The sequence below is a fragment of the Conger conger genome, chromosome 7 (assembly GCF_963514075.1).
Source record: "Conger conger chromosome 7, fConCon1.1, whole genome shotgun sequence".
NCBI classification, from domain to species: Eukaryota; Metazoa; Chordata; class Actinopteri; order Anguilliformes; family Congridae; genus Conger; species Conger conger.
Window position 1 is genome coordinate 49,845,762 of NC_083766.1, and position 27,767 is coordinate 49,873,528.

The 27,767-nt window shown below is 46.4% G+C and overlaps 1 protein-coding gene across 2 annotated transcripts in view; it reads left to right on the forward strand.

Annotated features, from left to right (window-relative positions):
• The window catches only part of auts2a (activator of transcription and developmental regulator AUTS2 a), a 368,537-nt gene that overhangs the window by 70,622 nt on the left and 270,148 nt on the right, over positions 1–27,767 (forward strand). For both annotated transcript variants that reach the window (XM_061248269.1, XM_061248267.1), the window contains exon 3: positions 6,277–6,480. In XM_061248269.1, the coding sequence (XP_061104253.1) occupies positions 6,277–6,480 (204 nt within the window). The remainder of the gene's footprint in view (positions 1–6,276; positions 6,481–27,767) is intronic.

Sequence of the window (27,767 nt, forward strand, 5' to 3'; positions counted from 1 at the left end):
TGGGGCCACCTGTAGCGTAGTGGTTAAGGTGCATGACTGGGACCCGCAAGGTCGGTGGTTCGACCCCCGGTGTAGCCACAATAAGATCCGCACAGCCATTGGGGCCCTTGAGCAAGGCCCTTAACCCTGCGTTGCTCTGCTTAGTCTAATCAACTGTACATCGCTCTGGATAAGAGCATCTGCCAAATGCCATTAATGTAATGTAATGTAATGATTAACTAATCGTGGTCTTCAACCAAGACATCGATATGAAGCTGGCTTAGTGCTGGGCTAAAACAAAAACCTGCACTCACATGGCCCTCTCCAGATAGGATTGGACATCCCTGGCATTCAGCGTGTCAGCATTTGGGAGCTTTTTAATAGCACATTTTCTGCCTTTAATTAGGCGCTCTTGGTGGAAGGTTGACCCCGCTGCACCGGGGGGTTATGGAGGCCCCGGGTTCAGGGTACGAGGGTCCTGAGAGGGTCCGCTAATGAGGTCAGAGGCGGGAGGTGGCGCGCTGCTTCACCTGGAGCAGCGGGTCTTCCAGCTGTCCTCCACAGAGAGGCCGGGGGGGACAGGCTGGGACAGGGTGGCCAGAGAACCGAGCTCCAGGCACAGCCCAAAACCCCCCGGCCAGACCCAGACTCCGACTGCGCCAGCCTGACGTAGCTTGTGGTCTTTATGTTGCCGTAATCAAGTTAAAAAACACTTCACTTTTACCCCTCGCCATAAGGCTGACATAACCCTGTCATACACATGACATAACAGCTGTCACAAGATGGCATAACAGATTATGTCTTATACTCTCAAGTGTGTCGGTTTTATATAATTTGACATCAACTGACAACATCTGTTATGCCATCTTGTGGCAGCTGTTTTGTCAGGTGTATGACAGTGTTATATCAGCCTTATGGTGACGGGTCCAAGTCGCCATAAGCGGGAACATAACAACCACCAAGCTATGTCACCAGCAATGTTACTGAAATGTTTTTAAGAGATATAACCTTGCCGCAACATTGCAGAAATGTTGTGAGGAAATTTTGTTGTTAGCTGGACAGACATGCCAAATCCTTTCTCATATCCTGGCCAAGCTCTCTCTCTCCGTAAAGCTTACAGGATGGTGCTTTGACAGGATCCTTTTTTTCCCCTTTGTAACTGAAAAAAAAGCTGGAATTTATCATTAAAAATGGCTTTATGGATTTTAGTATGACATGCATGGATTCCTCTCTGAAGCACATAATCTGTTGCATATCACAATAATTGAGTGATGTATTTGTGAGTCCCTAGAGGGTATAGTCAAGGGCTATTCATAAATGATTTACACTTGTTTTGATATTTTCCAAAAAAAAAAAAAGTTCTTAAGAGAATTTGTGAAAAGCGTCTCGTTGCCAAACGAGAACACACACATTAGGCGCTTGCGAGACCGCAAAGCTTTTGTTTTCGGTGCCAGCCGAATATGGCAGATTTCTCGGCGTCTGTCATCGGCTGCATGCGGGATTTTGGCTAGCCGTTTGGACGTGTCTTAGCATTTCATTTGGATGAGCATGTGAGGGAAAAAAAACTAGGAACTGATTCATACGCTTAGTTTCTTGTAAGGAAGCCACTTTTCAAAACCGGTTATCCGCGACTTGGAGCCAATGAGCCAAAGTCTACTATTGACTTTGTTTCCTTGCAAGGGGTCCACAACAGCTTGTCTTTAAGCGACGGTTTTGCTTTGTTCTGGCGTATCTGGAGGTGAAAGAACCCAAATCACCCCGAGCTAGCCTTCCAAATCATTTCTGGCTAATAAAAAAAAACTGTTTTCCTGGTGAGGAGAGGAGAGGACAGGCGCTTTCATACTCTGAAAGTGACGAGCATGTGTGAGCAAACTACAGTGTAGGCCCTGAACCGGGCCAGTTCACCACAACCCCAAAAATTCCTTTAGTTGGAAGGAAACTCCCTTGTTTTTATTCCGACGCGGACTAGAGCGGGTTTTACGAGCGTGTAACTCCTCACGGTCCCCCTCTGACTCCACGTGTGAGGCATGTTTTCACTCTCTTGGGAATTGTAATTTTTCAGAAAAGGCCAGATCGGGTACATATTGTACATACTTTGCCTCCCAGACCTGGGTCAAATACATTGTCAAATACAATTGTTTTGGATTCAAATATTTTTCTGTACTTGACTGATCTTGCCTGGTGCAATTGAGCCAGCCAAGAGGACCAGAAGTCAGGGTTTGCACTTAGTAGTGCAATTATTACTATTCATATTTCAGTATTTCATAGGTTTCAATAGAGCAGACAAGCTCAATAAACCTTAGAAAAGTATTTGAATCCTAAGCGATTACCTATTTGACCAAGGTCGGCTGGATATTGTATGATTATGATTATGATTCAAGCCCTGGTGTAGCCATGATATGATCCGCACAGCTGTTGGGCCCTTAACCCTGCATTGCTCCAGGAGGGAATGGTCCCTGCATAGTCTAATCAACTTTACGTCCCTTTGGATAAAAGCATCAGCTAAATAACAAATAATTGTATTTATTCTTACCCCGCTACGCCGTAGCTCCTAGGCTTATTTATGTGTCCTGTCTGCTGCCAATGCGTGTGTTCCTTCCTGTAGCGTGTGTGGGACATCCTGCCGCTAACCTGATTTAGCCCGAGCGTGAGCGATGCGTGCGTCCGTGGAGCTCGCCCCCCTGCCCCCGGCATCAGAACCAATCGGCGCTCGCGTAGGGGGACGAGGCCTGGCACGGGCGCTCTGTCACCGCCGATCGGCGCAGAGGCCCCGCGCCCGCGGTGGCAGGCGGAGAGAAGTGGGTCAGAGCTCCACTGGAGTGATCAGCGCTTCCGCTCCACAATGCGTGTCTTTCCCGGTACCTTGGGAAACCTCGGACGTTTCGGAGGATGTGGGGGACTATCTTGTAGGGAAGGATAAGCCTCCATATTTGAGCTTTCCTCCATTATTACAGTGTGAATAGTAGCCTACACGGTCAAAAATAAAGGTATGAAAAGTGTGTGAAGAGGTACAAATGCTTGTTGCTAGGGCGGTAACATATAGGTGCATAGAATTGTAACCCTACCCAGCAATATAGTATCATTAATTTGTACTGATTTTGCTTGGAAAATTGACTCATTTGTACCCAAAGAGAACATTACTGTACTTTCAGGGTACATTTGGGAAATTTGAACAATATTGTACCTCCACTGTTACTTTATTTCTGGGAGTATACATTGAATATGAATGAAAGTGCAGCTGTATAATTGAGGGTTAAGCTAGCATACAGCAAGTCCATTGCTGTATTTGTCCATCAATTCATTATCTGACCTACTTATTCCTGGTCAGGATCAGTGGGGGTGCTGGAGCCTATCCCAGCATGCATTGGGCGAAAGGCAGGAGCACACCCTGGACAGGTTGCCAATCTATCACAGGGAAACTTACACCATTCATTCACACGCTCTACCCTGTTGCAATTTAGACATATTTAAACTAAACTGCATGTCTTTGGCCTGTGGGAGGAAACCGGAGTACCCAGAGAAAAACCCACACAGGGAGAACATAGAAATTCCACACGGAAAGGCCCCGGCAGGTACTTGAACCAGGACCTTTTTGCTGTAAGGCAACGGTGAACTGTCCTACTTTGCCACTGTATTTGGGTTCCATTTGAATGTATGTAAATGTAAATTTACCAATGGGTTCTGTTGCCTAATACTTAAACAACTTTTTGGTCTGCAGGTCTGGGCACGAGGTACTTTTCTAGAGTATGTATGTAAATATACATAAAAATACTCTGGACAGGGCCCTAGTGTTTCAGTACAAAGAGTACCACGGGCTGCTCATACAGTACCCTGTAATCCGAGGACAGGCCACGCAGAGGACGTTTCAATGTCGGGGCCAAAGGCTGCAGCTCTAACGCCATGGCTGTACCGAGCATCGCGCAGGAAATGCAAATCGCCCGTCGCGCGAAAACAGCGACTCCCGCCCCGACTCCGCACCTCATGAAATTTAATCGCGGCCGAGTTCATTCGGAGGATCCGATGGAATCCGCGGCAAACTAATGAAAACCGCTGTATTGGTTTTCCCCCCCAACATGTTGTCTGGCTAACAACATTTACAGAGCATCAATATACCATTAACAAAGCCATGTCAATTTCACACCTAGCCCTGATGCCCGGGACAACACGCCTCGGCACGCTTCCCGCTAATATTATTCCCGCCTAGCGTTTTTGTTGAGGCTGTTTTATTAAGAAACCTTTGGCTGGGTGAAACGGGGGAAAGAGAGCAAAATGACTCCAGCCTGCACAAATTTAATTGATTTGTTGCATAAGGTAAGCCTTCAATAAATACGATGCAATCTGTTGCAGATTAATTTCCGCGTTAATACTTGAGCCGGGCGCTTCGTGGCGGTTGCTTGACGGTGTTTAATTTTTGGATTATTCTGTATATAGGTGTCACCTGATCTGTGGCGAATCTGTTCTGAATTGTGAGGTTTTATTTAAAAGCGCGTAATTCGTGCTGATGTCATTCACCAAGGTTTTACTCACACACTGGAAATTTGATCAGATGGTGCCTAGATTACTTCTACACACTGTTGCCCCCGTATACTCTGAAAGCATTGACCTCATTAACACAGAGACTGAGGCCCGTGCAGTTTACACCAGCCCTGTCATTTCATTCATTTTCCAGTCTGTGAAAGCCAGGCTCCATCATCATTTGTGCAGGCGTCTTTGCAGAAAATAGTCTTGCTGCTGACTATGGCTCGTCGCGCCATAAGGCTTGATTGCATCACCCAGGGCATGTGGGAGGGTTCTGGGTGCCAGTGGACTGCATGTCAAAGCCATGCATGACTCTGACTCTACCCTGAGAGTTTAGCTGTAGTCGGCAATGTGAAAAGAAGCGGCTGGGTACACAGTGGTTTGTTAACACTGAAATTATAGCAGTGTGGTTTGCAGCTTGAATGGTTGCAGACGATTGGCCAATCCCAATTGTGGTGGGAATTGGAGATGCTCAGGCCAATGTCGGGTGATTAAATTAAATTTTAAAAAATAAAAAATACTCTTGTAGATGAAATGCATTACTCAGCTGAAAGACAATTGTGGAGAAATATGAACACACCAAAGGTGATGCCAAACTGCACATCCAGCAAGTCATTCGCTTATTATCCAGCTGGTTCTGCTGTTATTTTTAACACTTTTAATCTGCATATGAGTGATGTGTGCTATAGAACAGACCTGTATGGTGGAACATACCAAGCAGTTCAGAATTATCATTGGCTCCATTTTGGACACCAAAGAATCTCAGTGAGATTTAATACCCCCCCCCCCCCCCCCCAGTTCACACCTCCATGTCTACACTGGCACACAGACAAAGGCGTTTATTTTGTTACTGTATAGTCTGCTTCCAAAATCGCCTGACTACAGCTGAGCTTTACAAATGCTTGAAAAGAGTAGTGCGGTCGAGGTTAAAAATGCATGCCCCCTCATAGATCTTCACCCGTGGGTGCAGTGAGAAGTTATTTATGACTGTCAGTGTGTTCTCCTCTGATAAATCATTTTGCATCATTTTTAAGGTATCCTCCTTTCTCCACCCCTTCTCTGCCAGGGAAAATAAGCTTATTGGAATGAATATTGAATGAGAGGCTAGCCGTGTGTAGTAATTATTTCCAAAACTTGTGACCTAAGCCTATGATTTTGCTGTTCTTGGCATGCGTGTAGCTCTGAACAATTAAGAGGAACTGCCTCCTGGGGTACTTCTCTGAGAAAAGAACTGCTTGGGGAAGTGTTTGATTGGCCGGCTGTGTGGGGTCACTGGCTTGGTTTGTGCCTCGTCGTCGTAATCGTTTGAAACACTTGACCTTCTCATCCCCCTGCAAACGCAGTTGTGATAAACATCCCATGATAAAACTGTTCTTATTCTACAAATGGCCTGAGATGACCGTGACCGAGTAGTTGTGTGTGTGTGTGTGTGTGTGTGTGTGTGTGTGTGTGTGTGTATGTATGTGCATGTGTTTGTTTGGGTGTATGCATGTGTGAGTGTGTGTATATGTGTATGTTTGTATTCATATGTGTGAGTGCAGATGTGTGTGTATGTATATGTGAATGTGTTTGTGTGTCCATGCGTGTGTGTGTGTCACAGATGTGTGTGTATGTTTGTATTTGTGTGTGTGTTTGAGCGCAGATGTGTGTGTATGTTCATATTCGTTTGTTTGTTTGTTTGTTTGTGTGTGTGTGTGTGTGTGTGTGTGTGTGTGCAGTACATGTGTGCGTTTGAACTGCTGAACATGCAGCTGACCTTTGACCCTCTCCTCCCCGCAGAAGGACATGTCTCTGAAGCCACAGGAGCATGCGGACAGCCAGCCCGGGCCCCTGCACAAGAGGAGGCTGGGAAGGGTGGCCAACGGCCTGAGCCTGGGCCCGCGGAAGTCCCGCCACCTCCACCAACACTCGGACCAGGAGAACAACCCCCGGCTGGCCCACACGCTCAGCAAGAAGAGGAGACTGCAGAAGAAGCACCGACCGGTCAGTCGCTCTCCTTTATCCCTCTTTCTCTCTCTCTCTACCTTCTGTTCCTTCCTCCCCTTCCACGCGCCTAGTCCTAAGAGAGACGGAGTAGAACGGAAGCCGGCACGCTTGGTTTCGTTCCCACGTTTGAGGGTTGAAGGGCTTTAACCAAACAATATCCCTGTATCCAACTTCTACTCCCGGCTCCCATGGGGAGCGATGACAGTCGTTGCGAGATCGGAGTAGCGTCGTTATTGTAGGTTCAAATACCATTAGCATTTCAGACACGGTAATTAGAGCAGAGCACGGAAAGATAATTACACATCTTTTTGTTTTTCAGTCTAATTTGTTTTAGCTTGTCTGACCCTGGGCACACAGATGAATGTGCGGATTATTATGCGTAATTGCTTTGATGACAACGAGAATAGAACATTTCTTCCTCGTTCTGTCGTTGTGCAATTATCGAAAGTGACACAGACAGCAGACAGATTTTAAAATGATTACCCGTTCCGTGTCCTAATTTAAGCATCACTGTGTCAAGGTAAGAACAGGTTCCATACCAGCCTCTTTCACTGGTGTTGCTCAATAGCGGTTTACAATAAAACTCAATTGAACGGCGCCGAACAGAACACAGTAATTTTCGGTGATGATTTAAGTTGCCGCGGTGGCTCGCCTGCGCAACGTTTATCCAGAACTGAATCTGCTTACTTTGTTCGTACTGTATCCGCTTTCCAGAGCGGTTTGCTGCTCTGTGTTTCAGCAATTATAGCGCTAAAGACTCAAGGTTTGAATATCCAAGAGGAGTGAATGATCTCATCATTAAAGGAGATTTCCCAAAGAGCCGTTGGTCCGGCCCTCTCCGCATTCATGGCAATGGCGAGCCCCTTTTTTGATAAATCGTGTCGTTACATACGACGGACGCAAGAACGCGGCGCCCTCGCTAATTACATCAGTCGGCTGCGGTTGTTGTTGTCGTTGTCGTCATCGGTGACTAATGAGTATTAATGGCGCATTGACACGCCGTAGTCGCCGCGCCGTTAGCTGTCACTGACGGCCCCCTTCCCCCTCCCGCTCTCTGTGTGTGAGAGGGGGGCAAAGGTCACCATTTGTCCCTGTCAGTGCAGAGAGGTCTCTCTCTCTAACTCTCTCTCTCTCTTAGCCCCGCTGTGGCTAATTGTGCACTGGGCTCGGTGGCTACAGGACCAGGCTTATCTGTAATTAAGTGTAATACGCAGCACAAAGCACCAGCATGGATAATGGAGTGGCTTTTGGCAGTGGTGGGCCATGCCTGCTTGATGCATCCTTAGCGCGGCGCTAGTTGCTAATAAGGGGTGGTTTAGCAATGGCATGTTAAAAGATGAGTTAAAGGATTGGTATTTACAAGTGAATGTTTCTTTTCTTTTTTTTGCTGCTTTGTTCCTTTAGTTTCATCTTTTTGTCGAATTTCAATTATATGATTGTTTATATACCTGACCTGGGTTCAAATAGTATATATTTTGGATTCAAATACTTTTCTGCGTTTGACTAAGCTTTCCTGGTGTGTTACCAAATTAAATTGCCCCAAATGTATAAACCCTGTCCGTCTGCTCCTCCTTGCATGCTGAAATGCACCAGGCTAGATCAATAGAGCACTGAAAAGTATTCCAAATCAAATAGTTATATTCACTATTTGTAGCCCAGGTCTGATGTACAGTATACTGTAAGTGATACACTTGTTCTAAGATGTCAGTCAGATTGTAAAATATATGGAACCTTTCTGTTCCCTGCGGTGCAACGTGCTCTCTGCAATTTGAACCAACTACCCGGCTACTATATTTGACATATGATTTTAAATATATTCATTCTGTAGCACTGCGATGCTGATGGTCATCATTATCTTATCCGTGCACTCCAGGAAAAGCTTTTACTGGCTCCTCATGCTTCAAGCATGTGGCCTACTCAATTTGTAATTTTGGCAAATTGTTGAAAATTAATACCGTCCTTGGAATTGCACCAGAATATCAAAGTAATATACCAGTAATTATAATAATGTACCACAAATATCAAAATAATCCATAATGGTCTGCAGAAATGTTGTAATAAGCACATATTAAGCAGATCTCAGGTCTTCCCGAGGCAATTTTATATCTGAAAAAAAAGACGGACTAATGGCACCGCAAATGCAACCCATTAACTACTGTACATGACTTTAGCTGCAGTACCCACCAAACATGGTCTAAAATAACATGAATTGAGTTTCACATCCAGCAGATAATACCGTCGTAACTTTCCCACTGACAGCAAAGGGCAAAGCAGCAATGCTAGGGATAGCAACCAGGTACCCAGGATAATCACAACCTCCACCACCATGATGATATGGTGGGAAGAGATAGCAAAAATGACTGCCTACACCTACTGAAGTTTCAATCAATAGTGATAATAACAGACTTTTAAGGCTAAAGGCAACGTACAACCAACTATTCCAGCAACGCGACAGCATTTGCAAGGGGCACGCTCGCATTTTTCAAATACCCTCCAAAAGATGGTTACAGTGTGCCCACGGTCAGAGGACACACCATGCGACCTCAAATAACAGGCAGTGATTTGCAGTGTATCAATAGATGCAATGTCAGAAGACGGTGGTGGGTGCAATGAATGTGTATGCATGCTCATCCAAAACAAACAAGGTGCTTCTATTAACAACTTCTATTAAGCTGGTCCCCACTGGTATAGCCTGCCGGCGCGAGTCAGGGCACAATCACTCAGGGAAGCCTTTCATCCATCCCGCGAACAGACTGTGCCAGAGAGTGCCTGTACCTGCCTGCCCCGCTATGCCCCCGCGGCCCCCGCGCTGACCGTGCCGGTCGGCGCTGACCGCGGACAGATGGCGGCACCTGCCAGTCTGGAGGTAGTTTGGCGCCTCTAATGGCCGCCCAGCGGGGCGACGGACAGACGGGCGGACGGAGCGACGGGGAAGTCCGCGGGAGCCCGGCAGACGAGTCCCGGTGTCTCTCACCGCGTTCGCGCCGGGGCGGGCTGACAGCTGTGTTGACAAACGATGCACAAAGTGTTGTTTACAGTTTCGGTTTGGGGATCCTTCACTACAGTGCATCGCCCTGGTCTTCAGCAGCTGCTCCTCGCGCTAGCCTTTCTGAGCTCGCTAATGGGAAAACCGATCGGATGCCGCGGTGGGGAAGGAGAGGGGAGACTCTTCCGAATATCGGGGAGTGATTGGTGTAGTTTGGGCAGTCACAGGTGATGCGGTTTGCCATACCGTCGTCGTGTGGCAACCTTTCATTTGTGTCTCCTGCTTTTGAAGAATAATGGTTTGAACCGGAGAACACGATCCACCACGGGGAGAGAAAATAAACCCCCGAAAAGGAAAAAAGGTTTGAGGAAAGAGATTTCCTTTACGGAGGCAAACTGCTTTCCTGGTTTGGTAGGCGTTGAGTATGCGTTGAATACGCTCAACTCTGAAAAGCAGAAGTCCATGAACGTATACACACGTCTACTCCCCGTTTTCAAACCTTTTTACAAGTCCTGGTCCTCAACAAGGGTTTTTTTGGCTAGCTTTTCCCCCCCACACACTCTTTGGTTGATAATTGGGTGGGACACACATTTCTGCTGTTCTTTTGTGCTGGAAAAAACAAGGATTGTTTATGTATGGCTAAAGATAAAAGTCTGTCTTAGAAATGTGGCCATGGCTCAGGACTTCTTGCTAAAGGAGTGAGACACTTTTTAATGAACAATGTTTGTACGGAGAAAAGGATAAAGAGGGGGAGAGTCACCGCCAAAACAGATACGGAAAATTGGCCAAAACACCTTGAGACCGGTATCTCAGAGGAACCCATTGTGAATGGACGAGGCCGACTGAGATAAATGAGAAATGTGTGTGTGACTGGCTCCCGTCACTGATGAGAGAAACAGACGGTCCGCGTCCCCAGGCTTTCCAAACGCGGATTGAAAATCTGTCGGAAGCCATTAACCATCAGTTCATCGCAAAACTGCTTTAAGCCGACGTAGCGTTAGCTGTCGCCTCTGTCTTTTCGGCGACACGCATGCACTTAGAACAGTGGAGATTAAGCGTTGCGGTCTGAGCAGACGTTCGCTGGCCCTGCTCGTCTGAACCAAAGCTATGCGAGGTTTTGCGGTCTCTGGGTAACAGCCTGATGTTTGCACGGAATCAAAGCTCTCCAGGAAATTGCTGCACAGCGGTTGAATAACAGCCTCGGTCTGTTTGCCTTGTCAGTCAGATGTTTTACTGTTGTTATTGTTGTTGTGGAGAGGAGCCCTTCCACCGAAAGAGGAATGTATTAAAATCGCGGTTTGCGCAAGTGCCTGAAAGTTTAATACGAGGTATAAAATGAACTCCGTGGCCTGTGTTTTATATACTCTTTGTCTCTGGATGTGTTGTTTCATTGCTTGTGTAGCTTTACTGCTTCCAGATAGGGCTGGGCGATAAACCAGTGGGATAATTTTTGAATATCTTCGTGGGGGGATGGTTGGGGGGAACTGAGTGAGGCCGCAGGGCAGGGTTGCCAGTCTGGCAGGTGTGCTGTGCTGTTTGGGGTGACGGCACCGTGCGGGGCGGCCCATCTGTGCTCGGGGAGCGGGGGGGGGGGGTGAAACAGCCGGACCTCCGGGGGCAGCACTGCCCCAAGCCCCGCTTCACTCGCGATGGCGGACGAGGCATACCCCCCTCAGCCCGACGCTAAACCGCGTCGATTTCGCCGTACTGCAGTTCCCCATTGCTCTTCAGCGCGACTCCACTGACGCGGCCTGAAGAGCCAGCGGTACGCGGCGTTCTGCGCAGAGCACGCCACACGCAGCGATGTGAGAGATGCCGGCGCTCGTCTGCGAGTGAGTGACGCGCGCCTCTTCCTCCCCCGCCCAGCTTCCAGAGGGGTTGTAACTGACTTGGCAGTGTTTTGACAGCCGGGGAATCGCAGGTCTCTGTTGTGTCTCTTAAAGGCTGTCAGCTGAGGAGCCTTTGTGAAACCTGTCCGCTGCCGGTGGTACAGCTGTTTCAATTTGTAACCGGCGCGTCTGAGGGACGGAGCGTTTCAGGAACACAAGCGGGAAGCGGTCCGGCGCGAACTCGCCGCCGTGAGGTCCTGCGGTTAGACCCGTCGTGCGGGCGTCCGACCGTTTGCTTTTGAGCTCGGCTCTGCGTGGCGGGAGCGCGGTTTCACAATGACGATAGCGCCGTCTGAATCACCGGCCTGCCGTTGTAGGCGAATACGCAATCAGCTTCAAGTGCCGTTCTTGGTGGTCGGACGTGAGTCAAGTCGGCGTGGGAGTTTTATCGCTGTAGGATGGCGGATTTTTATTGAAAACTCGTCTTTAATGGTTTATTGAGTCCGTTCATAGGGTAATTACTTGATGGTTAAGGAAACTTACCCGCTGATAATTTTCAGTGCTAGAATGTTAAAAGGCCTGGTTTGATTGAAGACGATGTACAGTAACCCTGTTGCAAGCTTGGGATTAGAAAAATAAAATGTTTGAAGCAAAATGTGGTAATTCTGTAAAGACTTGAAAACCGCTCATCATCGTTCTGCAAGGGAGATTTGAAATGCAGCAAAATGGCCTTTATCTCAAATTAACAGTTAATTTCTCTGTTGCATTTGAAGCTCCTGTACTGTATAGTATTGTTAATTAGCTTCATTAGTGACCTTTCAGTTCTGGCGTACGTCTCTTTGCCGCAACGTCTGCGTCGAGCGGATGTGTGAACAGCGCCTTTCTGCGTTTTTACGAAGCACAAATTTATGCAGGTACTTAGCGGGAGGTTGAGCCTCGGTCCTCGGTAGAAAGTCTCGATGACGTTTGACAAGTGTAGGCCATCTCGTCTCCGCAAACAGCAGTTAAAAACTCTCTCCTCTCGCCGAGAGAGACTCCTTTGAAGTGTAAGGTTTTTTTTTTTTTTTTAGCAGGAGAAGGCTCAGAGTCACACGAATGTTAATGTGAGTCATTTCCCGCCTTTTCCACATTAAAGTGAGGTAGCCTGTCGAGAGGCGCGATTTTCGCCGTGCGGAGTAGCTCGTTAGCCGGGGGCTTGGGAGAGGTGTCTGCGCTTGTCAGCCTGCCGGTCGGCAGCAGGAGACTGACAGTCCATTTGCAGAAATTAAGGGCCGACCTTGTAACCGAGTCAAACTGCTCGAGGTTGATCCTCTCTTTATCCCGCGGGCTCTGTGGATCTCCGCTCTAGTCCACTGCATGAAAGGCTGTCAGTCAAGCAGCTGCCATCCAGACGCACTGACGGCGCTGCTACCATGAGGAAGCTCCTCCCGTGTTAACCCATTATGGACTGAGGCCCCCTATGGAAAACGCATAGAAAGGCCTAGAAGTCACAACGGTCATGTGTCTTGATAAACGGTCAGGTGATCAAATTAAGGGAGATGTAACGTGCAGGTTGTATCCATCTGTTAAGGGAGATGTAAGGCACAGGTCACATCTGTCTGTTAAGGGAGATGCCATGGTCGCATACTCCCATACGGGGTCATCACTAATGTGCCATTTCACTTTGGGTCGGGTTCACAGACACAGATTAAGTTTAGTCCTGGTCGAGTGAGTTTCTGTATGGAGAAGCTACCTAATTTAGTCTAGGACTACGCTTAATCTGTGTCTGTGACACTGGCCCAATGAAGTAACAGAACCTGCTCATAACATTCTGGGGTCGCTAAATAACTTCACATATTATTAGTGCTATGAATGCATTTTACAATATTACAATAATATTGAATGATGGGTTGCACTTGAATCATTAGATTGATATTAGTTAGATTTGTAGCACTACACATTTTCACACACTAAGTTTATATCATGTATCACCAGAATTAAAATCATCAGCTGATTAAGAGTTTAATCTGTGTAGGTGAAGCTAGCCTGGCATGTTTAACATTCACCACCACACAGCTGTCCTGGGATTCCTGGGGTTTTGTTTCCCCCTGTTTTTGTGTTGTATTTTGGGCTGGGATGTGATCCCAGGACAGGGCAGGGAGTGATTGATAAGCCCTGGAAAGGCTTCTGTCTGAGCGGCTCCAGAGCAGAGGTGATTAAAGTGTGGCGCGGCTGCAGTCTATCTGTTACAGCTGATTCAGGCCCCGCCCGCGAGAGAGACCTTTTCATTACAGCGTCTGAGAGGAGAGGAGCCTGCTGAACACAGGGACAGGGCCACGTCACTCACCCACGTACACACACACACACACACACACACGCACATACACACAGACACGCATACACACACACACACACACACACACATGTGCATGTACACACACACACACGCGTGTACACGCACATTCACTCATACACACACACACATACACACACGTGCATGTACACACACATAAACACACACACACACACACACGCGTGTACACGCACATTCACACGTACACACACACACACACACACTCACACACACACAGACCCACATACACACACACATACCTGTACACGCACATATGCACATACACACACACACACACACACGCACACACGTGTACACACACATAAACACACACACGTCTACACGCACATACACACACACACACACGCGTGCATGTACAGACACACAAATACACAAACACACAGACACACACATACACACATGCGCGCACACACATACTCATATGCGCTCAATACGCATGCACGCACGCATGCACGCATGCACGCACGCATGCACGCACTCACACAGACACACTATCTCTCTGTACATGCTGTGCATGCATGAACACACACTCATACACGCACTCACACTCCTGTACAAACACACACACATACACGCAGAAATGCACTCACACACTCTCACACCTGTACAAACGCGGCCCCAACCCCTCCCTCCTCTCGTCATCTGGCTCACACGCACAGGAGAGAGAGGAGCGGGTGACCCTGGATTAGATTACAGTCTGTCTTTGCAATTATTTGGTTATTAACCGTTAATTTGGAATTCCCCAGTATGTTTTACTAGAGGGGCGGCCGGTAATGGACCACCTGGGCCGCCGCCATCAGCGCTCCGGACCCCACGCGCCAGACTACGCTCCAGTAATGGGCTTTAATAAGGTGCATAATTGACACCACGCCGCTCTTTGATGCAGCCAGCTGACCTGAGATTCTATCGCTCGGTAAATATTAATTAAGCATATCCGGGAGTGGATTGCGGCACTTCGCACTGCTTGGGATAAGTAAACGGAGGTGTTGAGGATCCAGCGAGCCTCAGCCTCAGCTCAGGGCTTTGTGGCCTGAACGCTGTTATGAGTTCCTGTCTGTTTTTTAAGTCTGAGTCCCCCCCCCCCCCACACTCCTGACTGGAGGTCATGGAACATGTGTGAGGGACGTTGTTAAGCGCTTACGAGCGTGCTGTGACCCCCCCCAATCCATGGGTGAAGTATGTACGGGTCGACCTTACGAGTCCGCCTCTCCTCTTATACTGTTTGCAAACAGCAAAGACTAAAGAACAAGTCAGTCTCAACAAGTATTTTAGTCTTATATTTAGCCCCAGATTTATAGCAGGGTCTCTAGCAGCAATGCACTGGTTAATGAGCCTGTTCTCTATCTTATATTTAGACTTAAAATATTATTTCTATTACTTTGTTTTGCTAAAATAGAAAAAAATATTGCCAATTAGGTGAGACTGTCATTTCAAGACTTGCCAGTGAGGTAAGCAAACCGTGAATTAAAACAAGCTAATATTTTCAACTTGAGAGGAATAAATTAAAAATTAAGTCCTTTTATAAGACTAAAACACTCAAAATCCTCAGCCTGATGTGATTTCATATTCAGAGCAGCACACACACAATGTCAGACGGCCGTCAGTGTAATTGCTCCGTCTGGTCGGACCTCGAAAATCGCCCCTGACCATATTCTCCATCCGCGGTCACCACAATTTAATTTTATGTCTCGCAAACAACCGTGCTAAAGATGCGGGCTAACCCGCACGTACAATGTGATTTACAGCAAATGGCACTTTGAAAAGCCCTACTCCTGACCAGAGGTGGAAAATCTAGGTTCAGAAAGTAAATGTCCCCCCCACCAGTATTTTTTTTCCCTGAATTTTCCTATTAGCACAATTCTTCAGCCTGGAGGTCGAACTAATTGGTGAAATCAGCTGGCTGAGTTCATGGGTGGTAAAAATGCATGGCAGGACTTTCACTTTTTGACCTCTGGACTTTCAACCTCTCTGCTCCTGATCGAGGGGAGGGGGGGTGTAATTAGCATGCTGTATGTAGCGTAGCGAAGCTAGGCTTCTTGATCCAGGCCGGCTGGGCCCGGGTCGTTTGTTCCGTTCCATCGGAGTGTGTCGGAAGAATGGTTTCTCCGCTCAGCCCCTGGCTCTCCAGTGCCTGAAGGCTCTCAGAAGCTAGCTAGCTGCAGCACCACTTAAGAGTCTATATATAGCGTGGACGCTAGCAGACTGTTGCATTGGCTTGAAAAGGAGGCTGCAGCGGCTTTGAGTGAGAGGTGCCTCCGCTGTAATGGATGACTGTGTGGAAATGATTCCACATCCATAGCTAGGAGCAATAAATGGGTGCGTCACTCTGGAGGGAGTGTAATGTCTGCCGCCCAGAGAACAGAGCATGCTCATTAGAGACCTTGCCCTGCTATATATTTGGGGATAATTCCCAAATACCTGCGACAGCTGCCGCTTCTTTATGCACTGCAGACTACAGCTAGAGTGGAGTCGGAGGAGGACCTTTCTTACACTGCTTTAGCACGATCGACCATTGGGGTCACTAGATTGCGAGGACATGCAGACCCTTATCCACACTGGCATGGACTGGATTTGGTTTGAGGCCACAGGGCTCGTCCTAGCACCTTACCCAAGTGAGCCACCCAGCCGTCACCATTCAGACGTGAGCCCTCTGTGTATGAGCGAGAAGGGTTTCTCTGTATGTTACACTTTCCCCTGTATTTACTCTGAAAATGACCTGCCCCCCTTCTCTCTCTCGGCTGACTGCTTACACACTACAGTACCCTCCCGGCCCTTAAAACGGCCTATTCTGTAATTTCCTCTCGACTCTTTTACACAAGTGGTGCCCGAGGGATTGCGCCTGCAGCCAGCAATGCAAATCTGAGACCGGCCTTTACGTTGCGGCTGGTCACGGCTTTTAAGCCGTCGTAATTCAGAGCTACTTGCCCTGTTAGCTAATGGTCTCTCTCCTCTCTTATTAGTAAATCGCGTGTCGGCTGCAGCTTACCGTTTTGGCTACACTCGCGTCCCTAGGGTCCCCCCCCCCCCTCACCTTTTTTTTGTCCGCCTATATCTCCTGCTGAAAAGCTTGAGGTTGAACTGTTCTCGGTCCAAATGAAGCGATTGTTAGTGGCCTCCGCGCGGGGGATTACAAGGCCTTAAAGCCTGTCGTTGTTTTTACTACGGGTTGTAACTTCGCCCCTCTCACGGCCGAGCAAGCCGCCGCGTCGCTAATTTCGCCCGCGATTGGAGCCGTTATTTAACTGTAACTCGCTCATTACTAGCTCCTCGCCGGCTTACCCGGGCCGCTTTCCGTCTCCGAGGTGATGTAACACCGGCAGTGGTGCGGTGTTAATGAAGCCGGGCCGAGGCTTTCATGTAGCGTGTGCACCGGTGTGTCAAGTCCCGCTAGCAATCTGCGCGTGTGGAAAAGCGTGCGGCCCGACACTTTATTGCAGCTTAATAGCGCTCTTCTTTAACTGTACCCCAAGGGAGGGCTCCTTCTCCTGCACCTGCAACTGTTGCCGTTTTCGCCCTCTAGACGGAAGCCAGGCCTCCATCAGTGGAGGGAAAGCGTCGCACTGCTATTCCCATTGAGCCGTCTGGATCCAGCCAACCGGGGCGTTACATTAACGGCTAACAAGTGCTCCTCAGCTTCAGAATTTAGGAGCGGACTAATGCATCCCAATTAGTAGATGTGCTCCCAAACTACTTTTACAGTCAGCACTCCAATTTTCAGGAGCAAATGGTCCTGAAATGGGAGCACAGTAGAGCCCTGCTGTTACTGCTGTGTAGAGCCTCAATTACATGGACTAGTCCGGTAATGTTGGCTGCTTTGCATACTATTTATCTATTACTACTGCAGGCCAGTGACCGCTAATGTTTTGTTTTTTTGTGTGTTGTTTTTTTGGGGGTGGGTGGGGGGGGGGGGTTTGTTGCTGGAACCTGACTCCTAACCCCCCATGAAGTGGAGGTGACACCCAGGGGCTGCCTGATCTATCTGCTGATTGTTAAGTGCAGCTTCCTCCAATATCCCCTCAAATACCATGACTACCTGTCTAACCCTACAGATGAAGTTTACTATTCAATTCTACATTTCCTATATTTATTTAGCGTCTGCTAAATAAAATGTAATGGCATGTAATGTAAAAGTTTGAACCGAGAGGCACGCGTACATATTTGAATTTAAAATTTGTGCATTAAATGTGTTATTCAAACTGACGAAAGTCTCAGAGAAAATACTTCTTGAGAAATCTTAATTAGAGTCTCTTCATTATGTGAGGTTGACGTGTAATATATAGGTTGTACATAAACAAATTATTTATACTGTGTCTATGTATGTTTTACACAATGTCTGTGTGTTATTGACAGCAGAAATCTTGTGACAGACCCCCAACAGACAGAGACTTTCATTAACCTCATTTTCGGTGTGATTTAACAAGCTATAAAGTAGCTTGTTAAGTAAAGACAGAAGTAGGTCGTTTGACAATGGCCGTATTTGATTTTCAGGATATCTACAGTTTTTATCTACAGGATCTAACAAATGTACAATTGCCAATCATTTCTCCCAAAAATACTGTTCTGAAGGTTTTTCCTGCTGTAAAACATTTCACCTTATTTTCCCACTTGCATGAATATCTACTTATAACCACCGTTATAATATGCATAAACTGTCATTTAAAGCGAATGGATCATGAATCCAAACGAGCCCGGGTAGTACCATGAGTCAGCCAGAATGGATGAAAGTCTAAACTAACTGGACCTGGATATTTTCTGAACTCTATGGTATGCTGCATTAACAACGCTGAATGTGTTCATTATCTGAAATGACTCATTCCTCTCGTGTGTGGTCTCACATGGTGCACGGGCCACACTCACTTCTCCTGCCAGGTGGCTCATACTGGTGTTTTTGTGTGGTCCCTCTAAAAACCCGAAGTCCCCATATGGTGTTCTATAAGCTGTGACCATCACATATTTTGGCAGTGAACGCCAATGTTAATTGATTCCGACTGCGGTCCTCTACCACTATAAGTGCAGGTAAGGTAGAACGGTTAGCACTGTGTAGCGATAGCAAGTCAAATATTTATCTGTAACCGTGATTTCCAACATGGCACGAATAATTTAGGAACTGACAAGCTAACCAGGGAAGGAGTTGTATACAAAGACTAGGTGTCTTAAATCTGCAGTTGTTAAAATTCTAGCTATTACCCTGTGAATGGGGTGCTAATTGCTTCCATGGATATTTTCTCTTTATTGCTTCAACCATTAACATTGAAGACAGAAGGGGTGAAAAACTCAGAGAAGGGCTTTGTCTCAAAATGACTACATTTAATAAATTAAGGCATGCAATATTTTTAGGGTGGCATATCGCACAATTATGCAAATATTATCCTTTACATTACAGTTGTCTCATGACAGTGCTATGTCTACCCAGTATGGAGTCTTGTAAGTCCCAAGCATTGTATTTTTTTCCCCATTTGCATTATTTACAATAGCCAGTGGTATATAGAAATATATACACCTAGAATATTTACATTTAATGAGCTTTCCAGGTTTCCAAGTACACATACTGTGTAAAACCTTATATTGTCATATTGTACTTATTGACTGCATAATGATTAATCTGCTGCTCACTAATAGAACTGATACCTACATACTCATATCATTTTTGGTAACTTTCTACCAATTCTTAGATTCACAAAATATTATGTGAGATGGTTAGATATTATTACTGCTTATTCTTAAAGGCATACATTATTGAGTTAAAAAAAGAAAAATAAATATGCGTATTTGAGTAATATGAGTATTTTTGATTACATGTTTTTGTATCATTGTACAAGCTGTTTCAGAGTTCCCTGAGGTGTATTTTATTGATTTAAACTGCAATATCTTGAATGTACCTTTATCAGCCATTATACATGCTGTAGCTCATCAGAACCTTGTGTAACTGCTTGGAATTTCTTTCATCACACATAAAAACCGTGTGGGTCAATTGAAAAGCCTACACTCAACCTGAAATAACATGAGCCGTCTCTGTAATGTTGTGATGTGCCCTACAAATTAGCCCTGACTGCGAGAGTACCGACTTTGGCCAGTCGTCTCGCTGGGTGAAGCTTTGGCCAATAATTTGTCACTCCACATAATTGGTGCATCTGCAGTAGGCCTGTGGTAATTGTGCAGACATCCAGCACAGCAGATGTGCAGCCCGGTTGCCAGATTACAGAGTGAAGTGGAGGCACATAGAATTCCGGACGACCCGCATGCTAACGTGCTAACGTGCGCCCTACAAAAACATACAGAGGACGTTGCAGCAGTGTGGCCAGCATATAATTACAACTGGGAATTTTAAATTGGGTGAGAGAAAAAGATGGAATAAAGTGTATTACAGACTATTTGACATGGCTACCTAGCAACTGGTGTATGTACCCTGCACTGGTGATATATAAGGGAGAACAGTCTGTCATGTCCAGTTAACTCAACCTCTCCACACTCATTTAGGCTCACTTGTGCCCCCTCTGGCCAGATGTGTGTTCTGCATCAAAAATCCCATCCAGTAATGAAGAGAGCATTATGAATGATGCATTTCTAGATAGCATTTTGGCACCTTTCCAAGTGGGAGGTTAAAGAATTTGTCAGGCAGAATGCCAGCCACGCAGATACTGGAGGCAGGGAAAAACTCAAAATTTCCCAATGACACCAATTCATCTATTGTTGTAATACAGAGCTCATATTTTTTCAGTATTGTCAATATTATTGCTTCTGTCCAAAACGCAATGAAGGAGTATATTACTTAAAGGCGTTTCATATTGAGGCATTATCACCATTTCAAAAGCAATATCCTGCAGTGACAGTTTTGAATAACGTCTCAGATGATGGTTCCTACTACGGTATATTTGAATCCTATCCAGTTGCTCTAAGAATTCTGGAAAGTTCCCAAATGATGAGTCAAAGTAAAATTGAAACCAAAAAAGCAGTGTGTTTTCCAGTGCAGGAAAGCCCTTGCCTTAAATTTCTGTGAAGGAAAATAAAAAAATGAACATCTTGCCAAAGGTGCAATATCAGTTTTGCTTCCAGCAAAATCTCCAGTGTCCAAAATTCTCCTTTTCTGAAAGACAGATGTTTCATATCGGAGTTCAGACTGAAATATTAATATTCTCAGTCAGTTTTTCAGGAAGGACATGTTGTCATCTCGCCGTCCGCACTCCAGTTATGAACTTTATTTACAATGATGCATGTGGAGCTTCTGCTCCCACCTGCCAGAGCGCAGTACCTCTGAGCCCGAGGTTTCCAGAGGAAGTCCAAACTCTCGCTCGGCAGACAAATTGAGACGTGCGGCCGCTTCCGAGCACGTGCGGCCGGACGGACACCGGAGAATGTTCTGGAATCAGAGGCTGCCAGGAGACGGACGGTTCCTTGTTGAGGCTCATCGCTGCTCTGGTACATCGTTCCACGGCCTTCACTGCTACTCTGTCCTCGCCTGTTGACGAAAAATAATATTTAATTCTGCAGTTGTCTGCTGTGCTAGTTGCTTTCTTTTGTGTCTATATGGAGTTTCATCCCAGCCCCAACCCACAATCACTGTTTCCAGACACAGTAGCAGTGATTTATAGTAGTAAAACTAATGGTAATAAAAATTGCCAACAGCGTATTATAGTCTAGACAAGTATTCCACCCTTCCCACTGCACTGTTGGTTGTCAGCTAATCGCTTGCAGTGAAATCCTGTGTTATGTTGCTGCAGCCTATATCAGTCTACAGCAGAGTGCATTCCTGCAGAGTTTGATTAAATATCAAAGTCCTGTTAGAATGCTCCACTCACTGCTAGACTGTCATTGGTTATTAGAGAGGAAGGCTCAACTCAATTGCTGTTTACTGTATTTATTGGCTTATTTTTATGTAACTTGACAGGGTTCTACTTTTACAATCCTTGAGGAGACTTGATTAAAAGTGCTGTTTGTTTTGATTGTAAGGATATTAGACCTTAAGTGATTGTTTAATCTTTTCCTGACGGCTTTGCACCAGAGTAATGTTCCATACACATTTTGAAAAATCCGATCCTGAAAAAAACCCTTGATGTTTCTTGGTGTAAGATCTTGGTGTTCATGGGGGCAAAACACCACTGGATTCTGGGCAATGAGGCAGGCGGGAAATGTTTAGTTGTTTTTCTCATCACTGATGAAAAAAGATAACGTGTTCAAACACAATGAGATTATGGGACGATGTAAAAAGTGCTGGTCTAGAGGGGCAGGCTGGTCGATTCTGAATCAAATTTAAAAGAAAGGATTCACACGCACCTGCACTTTGAAGCCAACTTGACCTCCTTTTGCTCCTTTGTGACACACCTAGCCACTTCCAGCTAACTAGAACCTGCAATTGTTTACATACCTCAGATTTCCACTGCCTTTGAGGGGCAGGCGACCGACAGAAACCTCTCCGCTCTGTAACTAAAGGTGAGGGGAAGATGATTGAATTTCAGCTCCTGGATAGAGAGTGACTCCCTTTAATCTTTTCGAGCAGGATTTGCCAGTCCTGTCAGTCGAGCCGCGCCTTCATATGCATGTCCGAAAATCCCTCTGGCGGCGGCTGGGAAAAACCCTCTCTCCTCGCGAGGCTGTACGGCGCTCGCCGAAGTGGAGAAAATGTGGGAACGATTCCAGGCTCCGGCTACAGCGGGCCGCCTCCAGTTTCATGTTACAGTGCGGTATTGTGGGAGGCTTGGGAGCGGAAGCAACACCTCGGAAAATGAAAAGCCTTAATGTTGTGGAGGTTTTGGGAATTGCTTATTAGGGGATGCTGCTTCCGAGCGGGCGGGTAGCACCGTTGCTTCACGACGAGAAGATTCTGGGTTCGAACCCCGCCCGGGCCTTTCTGTGTGGAGTTTGCATGGTCTCCCCGTGTCTTTGTGGGTTTCCTCCCGGTACTCCGGTTTCCTCCCACAGTCCAAAGACATGCAGGTTCAGGACTATAGATGAAAATTAGCTCATTAGCTAACTGTGGCACATTTACATTGATGTGGAAACTGAAAATGTTGATAAATGTGCTCTGTCCCTGGTAAATAAATAAAATAAATCAACTGCTAGACTTTCCACATTCGGCGAGTGTGTACAGTACGCCCCCATTCTGTCTATGAATTGGGCCGGACAGTAATGCTTTTATGACTTAGTATGCTAAACACGGTGACAGTTTACTTGAACCTCTCGCCATAAGGCTGACATAACACTGTCATACACATGACATAACAGCTGTCACAAGATGGCGTAACAGATGATGTCAGTTGATGTCAAATGACATAAAAATGTCATACTTTTACCTGTAAATGTTATGATGCTGTCATAAAATAACGGGTTGTAAAGTAAAGTGTTACTCTAAACGCATACCGATCAAAAAAAAAAAAAAAAAAAAGTGTCTCGTCTCTGAGGGAGACTCGCTCTGATGAGCCGTCGTCGGTTAATGCGGTTGGCGTTGTGGGTTGCCCCTGATTGATTCAAAGTGACTTCGTGTCCCACAACATTGGGCGCATTCGGACATCATGCCAATTCCTCCGCTTTGCGTTTTACGCCGCGTTACATCCACAGCACTGAGGGCGTCTTTGTAAGGGCGCTAACGCCGAAGACAGCAGTGCTATACGTCTTTGTACGGGCGCTAACGCCGAAGACAGAGGCGCTATTCGTCTTTGTACGGGCGCTAACGCCGGAGACAGCGGCGCTATACGTCTTTGTACGGGCGCTAACGCCGGAGACAGCGGCGCTATACGTCTTTGTAAGGGCGCTAACGCCGAAGACAGAGGCGCTATTCGTCTTTGTACGGGCGCTAACGCCGGAGACAGAGGCGCTATTCGTCTTTGTACGGGCGCTAACGCCGGAGACAGTGGCGCGATACGTCTTTGTACGGGCGCTAACGCCGGAGACAGCGGCGCTATACGTCTTTGTACGGGCGCTAACGCCGGAGACAGCGGCGCTATACGTCTTTGTACGGGCGCTAACGCCGGAGACAGCGGCGCTATACGTCTTTGTACGGGCGCTAACGCCGGAGACAGCGGCGCGATTGTTTTCGGCGGCAAATGTACATACACGGACGGATGGCACAATGGCCTTTTCTCATCGTGGGTTGTCATTAAAAAATGGCCAGAACCGTTTTCCCTTTTCCCCTTCGCTTTCAGTGTCGGCTTTCAAAGGGTGCCTGTGGTTTTGAAGATGGGTAAAGAAGGGCTCATTCATGGTCTGTAAAGGTCCGCCAGTGTGTTCCAGTATGCACAACAGAATCCAGTTTCACTTACGCAAGAATGATGTATTTTTAACCAGTAAAATGTTCATTTTTGAAGTTAATTAGGGGAGATAATTTGACTGCAGAAATGTGTTTTGAAGTAATTAGTAAATGTAAGAAACCACATAATTGCATTGTAAATAATTCGCAGAAAACATTTTGTTGCTTTCTCTCATTTCTGGTCTTCACAAGAAATTATACGATTATGTTGCTTGAATTAGGCGACTGGGTTTTGAGTATTTGTGTATACTGTATATACAGTCATGGGTTGCTCAGTAAAGCTGTTGTAAATTACATGACATTTTATTTGGCAGACGCTTTTATCCAGAGCGACATAGCATAAGTAACATAATTAAGAATGCCTTGTTATCACTGCAACGCATTTTAGAACATAGGAACATGATTGTGCGTGTCATGTTAACTTTTTTGCTACACTTTCCCCCCCCCCCGACTCTTCTGAGAATATGCCACAATTATCCCTGATGATTGATTTTTGTAGATTAATTTTCCACCGCTGAATTTTAAGAAATTAATTCCAAACTCAATTAGTCTGAAACCGATCTGGGAAAAGCCGAGAGCGGAATCCTCGCGGGAGACCGCTTTGGCCTTGCGTCGCGACAGTAATCTCCTTCCCCCGGAAATTTTCGCCCTACCCTTAAGTTCCCGCCTGCACCTTTGCTCGCGTTTAGCTCCGTAATGAGTCACGCCGATTTGGCGGACCTCTGGTTTCCCCCGAGCAGCATTCTTCTTCTCTTATCCACTGAGGTTGTGCTTGAAGTTAATGCCCTCCGACCTTCAGATAAATCTCTTAAACGCCCTCCTTTACCGCAGAGCAATATTGTGCGCTCTCAAGCATGTTGGTAAAATGTTGTATTGATTAACCAGCCTGGCAGAGGTTTTTTTGAGCAGTCGAGGGCGGTGGTGGGGGGGGTCGGGTTTGGTAGGGGGAGGGGGGGGGGGGGGGTATTGAAGTCAGATCGTCAATCTGAGAGAGCACTCAGAGTCTCACGCTGTGAAGAGTGGTTTTATGAAAAGAACAGATGGGAGATATTTCATCGCTGGTCCGCACCACATTGAGAAACATAAATTCCCCGCTCTATGGAAGACTGCTTCGCTCACTGGAGAAAGCATTTCTTCGGGGCGACGGCATTTGTTTGGCAGCGTCTCTCACAGTCGGGGACATTGGGTTCAAACGCGCGTCGGGTTAAATCGGGTGTTAAATGTGAATGAGCTGAACTTCAGCTGAATTTCAAACAGGGTATGGGACTGCATTTACCCTACCCTATACCTGCATATATATATATATATACCAGGGCCCTCCTTTCTATCCCTGAAAGACATTTGATAGGCTGTTGTCACATAGATTGATCGAAGCACTTTAGAGTGGTGAGGGAGAAACTCGCCTCGACCACCACCAATGTGTAGCAGCCACCTGGGTGATGTGTGGCAGCCATTTTGCGCCAGAGGACTCACCACATGTCAGCTAAGGTGGAGAGCGAGGAAAAAAAGTTTTTTTTAGCCAGTTAAATTAGGGGGTGATTAGGTGCCAGCCAAAATCACCTGTCTCTAGAAGAATGTGGCCACCTGTTAGTCTCTCACATTTCAGCCAGTCATCTAACTAAAGAAACTGATATCTGATATCTGGATCATGATCGGTCAGGTGAGTGATTTGCCTTCCCTCCGATGGGTGCTAGCTGTCCTGTAGTTCTGTGTGGCCTGTAGACCGATAGCCAGTGAAGAAGTATAGATTGTACAGCTGCAGTTCTGACTGCATACTGTAGGTGCTCGTGGGAATAGGGGGGGGGGGATGTAGGGCAAAAAAGATCTGTTGTAGAACCTTAGAGACCCTAACACATCAGGAGAGTGTTCATAACCCTTTAATGCTGATAACTTTGAATGTGGTTTGAAAATACATTGGAACTGTTTGTTCTTTGGAATTGAATACTGGCATTTCTGTGAATGGAGTGTGACTCATTTCTGTTGAATGTCTGAGGCGTTTACTGAATTTTGAGACGGATCTAATGAAAGCATTAAATTCCAGGCGGTGTTGTGATGTTTGTCTCAAGTTGCAAAGCAATATTCCTGACTGAAATAAAAATGAAAATGCAACAGAACTTTTTAAAAATCTATGAACTGTAGCCATTGACAACTGTTATTGAAATGTAAGTCCCTATTGAATTAATTAATTTAATTAGTTATTAGGATTTTACTTTGAAGTTATGTATTTATCTTGATCCTGCTTGTAAATAGCCCCCTTTGTGTCTGGTGGCTGTACCAAGCAGACCTGTCTGTGTTCAAATCTTGTTCCACGACTAATTTGGGTGCAATTAATACTGTGTAATGCAGGCATTTTTATCTTCTCCAGTCTACAACTTAACCCTGGGACCTGTGAAACTGTTGGATGGGTGCACATGACTACCTCTTTGGATTGTGTGTTTTTGGTTTACTGGTAATGCAACATAAAATTTTCCTACTAACCCATTGCGCTCGCTATTGATTCACTCTCTTAAACAAAAGGGCGGTTTTAATCATCAGCAGTTAAAGGTGGCCAAACCAAACTAACTGCGTGTTTGCTCTTCACAACCTATTTTGGTGAAGGACGCTTCAAATTGTGTAATGCCATTAAAAGAAAACCAAAAACAGTGAACAAACCTCTCCTTGGTGTATGCTTGGCTGTAGTTACAAAACCAGCTGGCCAGTTCCTCTCCACAACCACAAGATTGGGCACTGCTGGGTTGTAGTGCCTAATGCTAAAAACAAAATGGTGGACACTGGGCTTTAGCTGCATCGGAGCAGTGCCTCCCTGTCTTTGCAGTGCTTGACCCTGTCGGTCACTGTGGGGGGGGGGGTTAGTGCTGGGTGACAGCTCAACATGGCGGGCGGGCGGTGGGGGAGAGAGTCATCCGTTGCAGGTCAAGCTCCAGTCCTCTTTGGTAGAAGGAGCATGATCATAACGGCCTTGGTCCTTGTAGACACAATCTGCTGAAGGTGTGGAATCGGGTGAGTGTGTGCGGATGCGGGTGGGGGGGTTATGGCTGAAGCCTCTGTACACACTCAGAAATAAAGGTACAGTGGAGATACATTTTTGTTCTTTAAGGAACAATTTGTCCTGAGTGTTCCCTGAAATGTATAATAATGTCCTTTGGGTACTAATAAGTACCTTTTACAAGCAAAAAAGGTACAAATGCATGAATAAATGTCAGTGTTATGCCCCTATAGGGTTCCGCCCCAGCGACTTGCTTTTATAAATACTAATACACTCTTTTACTGAGAGTGTTTTTATATTCCGCCTCATTGGCCATCATGCGGGATTTTTAAGAGGCAGCTTGTGTGGATGAGTCTGTAAAAACTGAGAGCTCTGTGATTCTCAAGCATCACTCCCCCCCCCTCTCCCTTCTCTTCCCTTCCCCGAGGTGGTTATAGTTCCCCAGCTATTGCCACACAGCTAAGCCCGTATTGATTTGTCTTTATTTCAATGCGTCTATCGTGGGAATAGCAGTGTATCAGTTTTAATTGAGCCTCCTGCCTTTGTGCTGAAACTGCCGATATGTGAACTGTTGCCTTTTTTTATTTTCTCAACGCCACGGCTCGTGGCGAGCGGCTCGTCAAAGGAGAGTAATTCCGTTACGTGTAATCAGTCTGTTTTCAAAGGACGAGGCGGAATGGCCGCCCGGCACCCATAATGGTTGTCCTTGCGTCCTCTTCACACGGGATGAACGGAACCCTTCTCGGAAAAACTGTAATTAATTTGTTTTGTAAAGTCGGTTTGGGTTTGAAAGCGGACACGCGGCCGTATTAAACCGTTAAACTCCTTCTCGCACAAACGAAGCATGAGCTCACCGCTTTGCAATGCATCATTGGCCGGTTTGCCTGGCG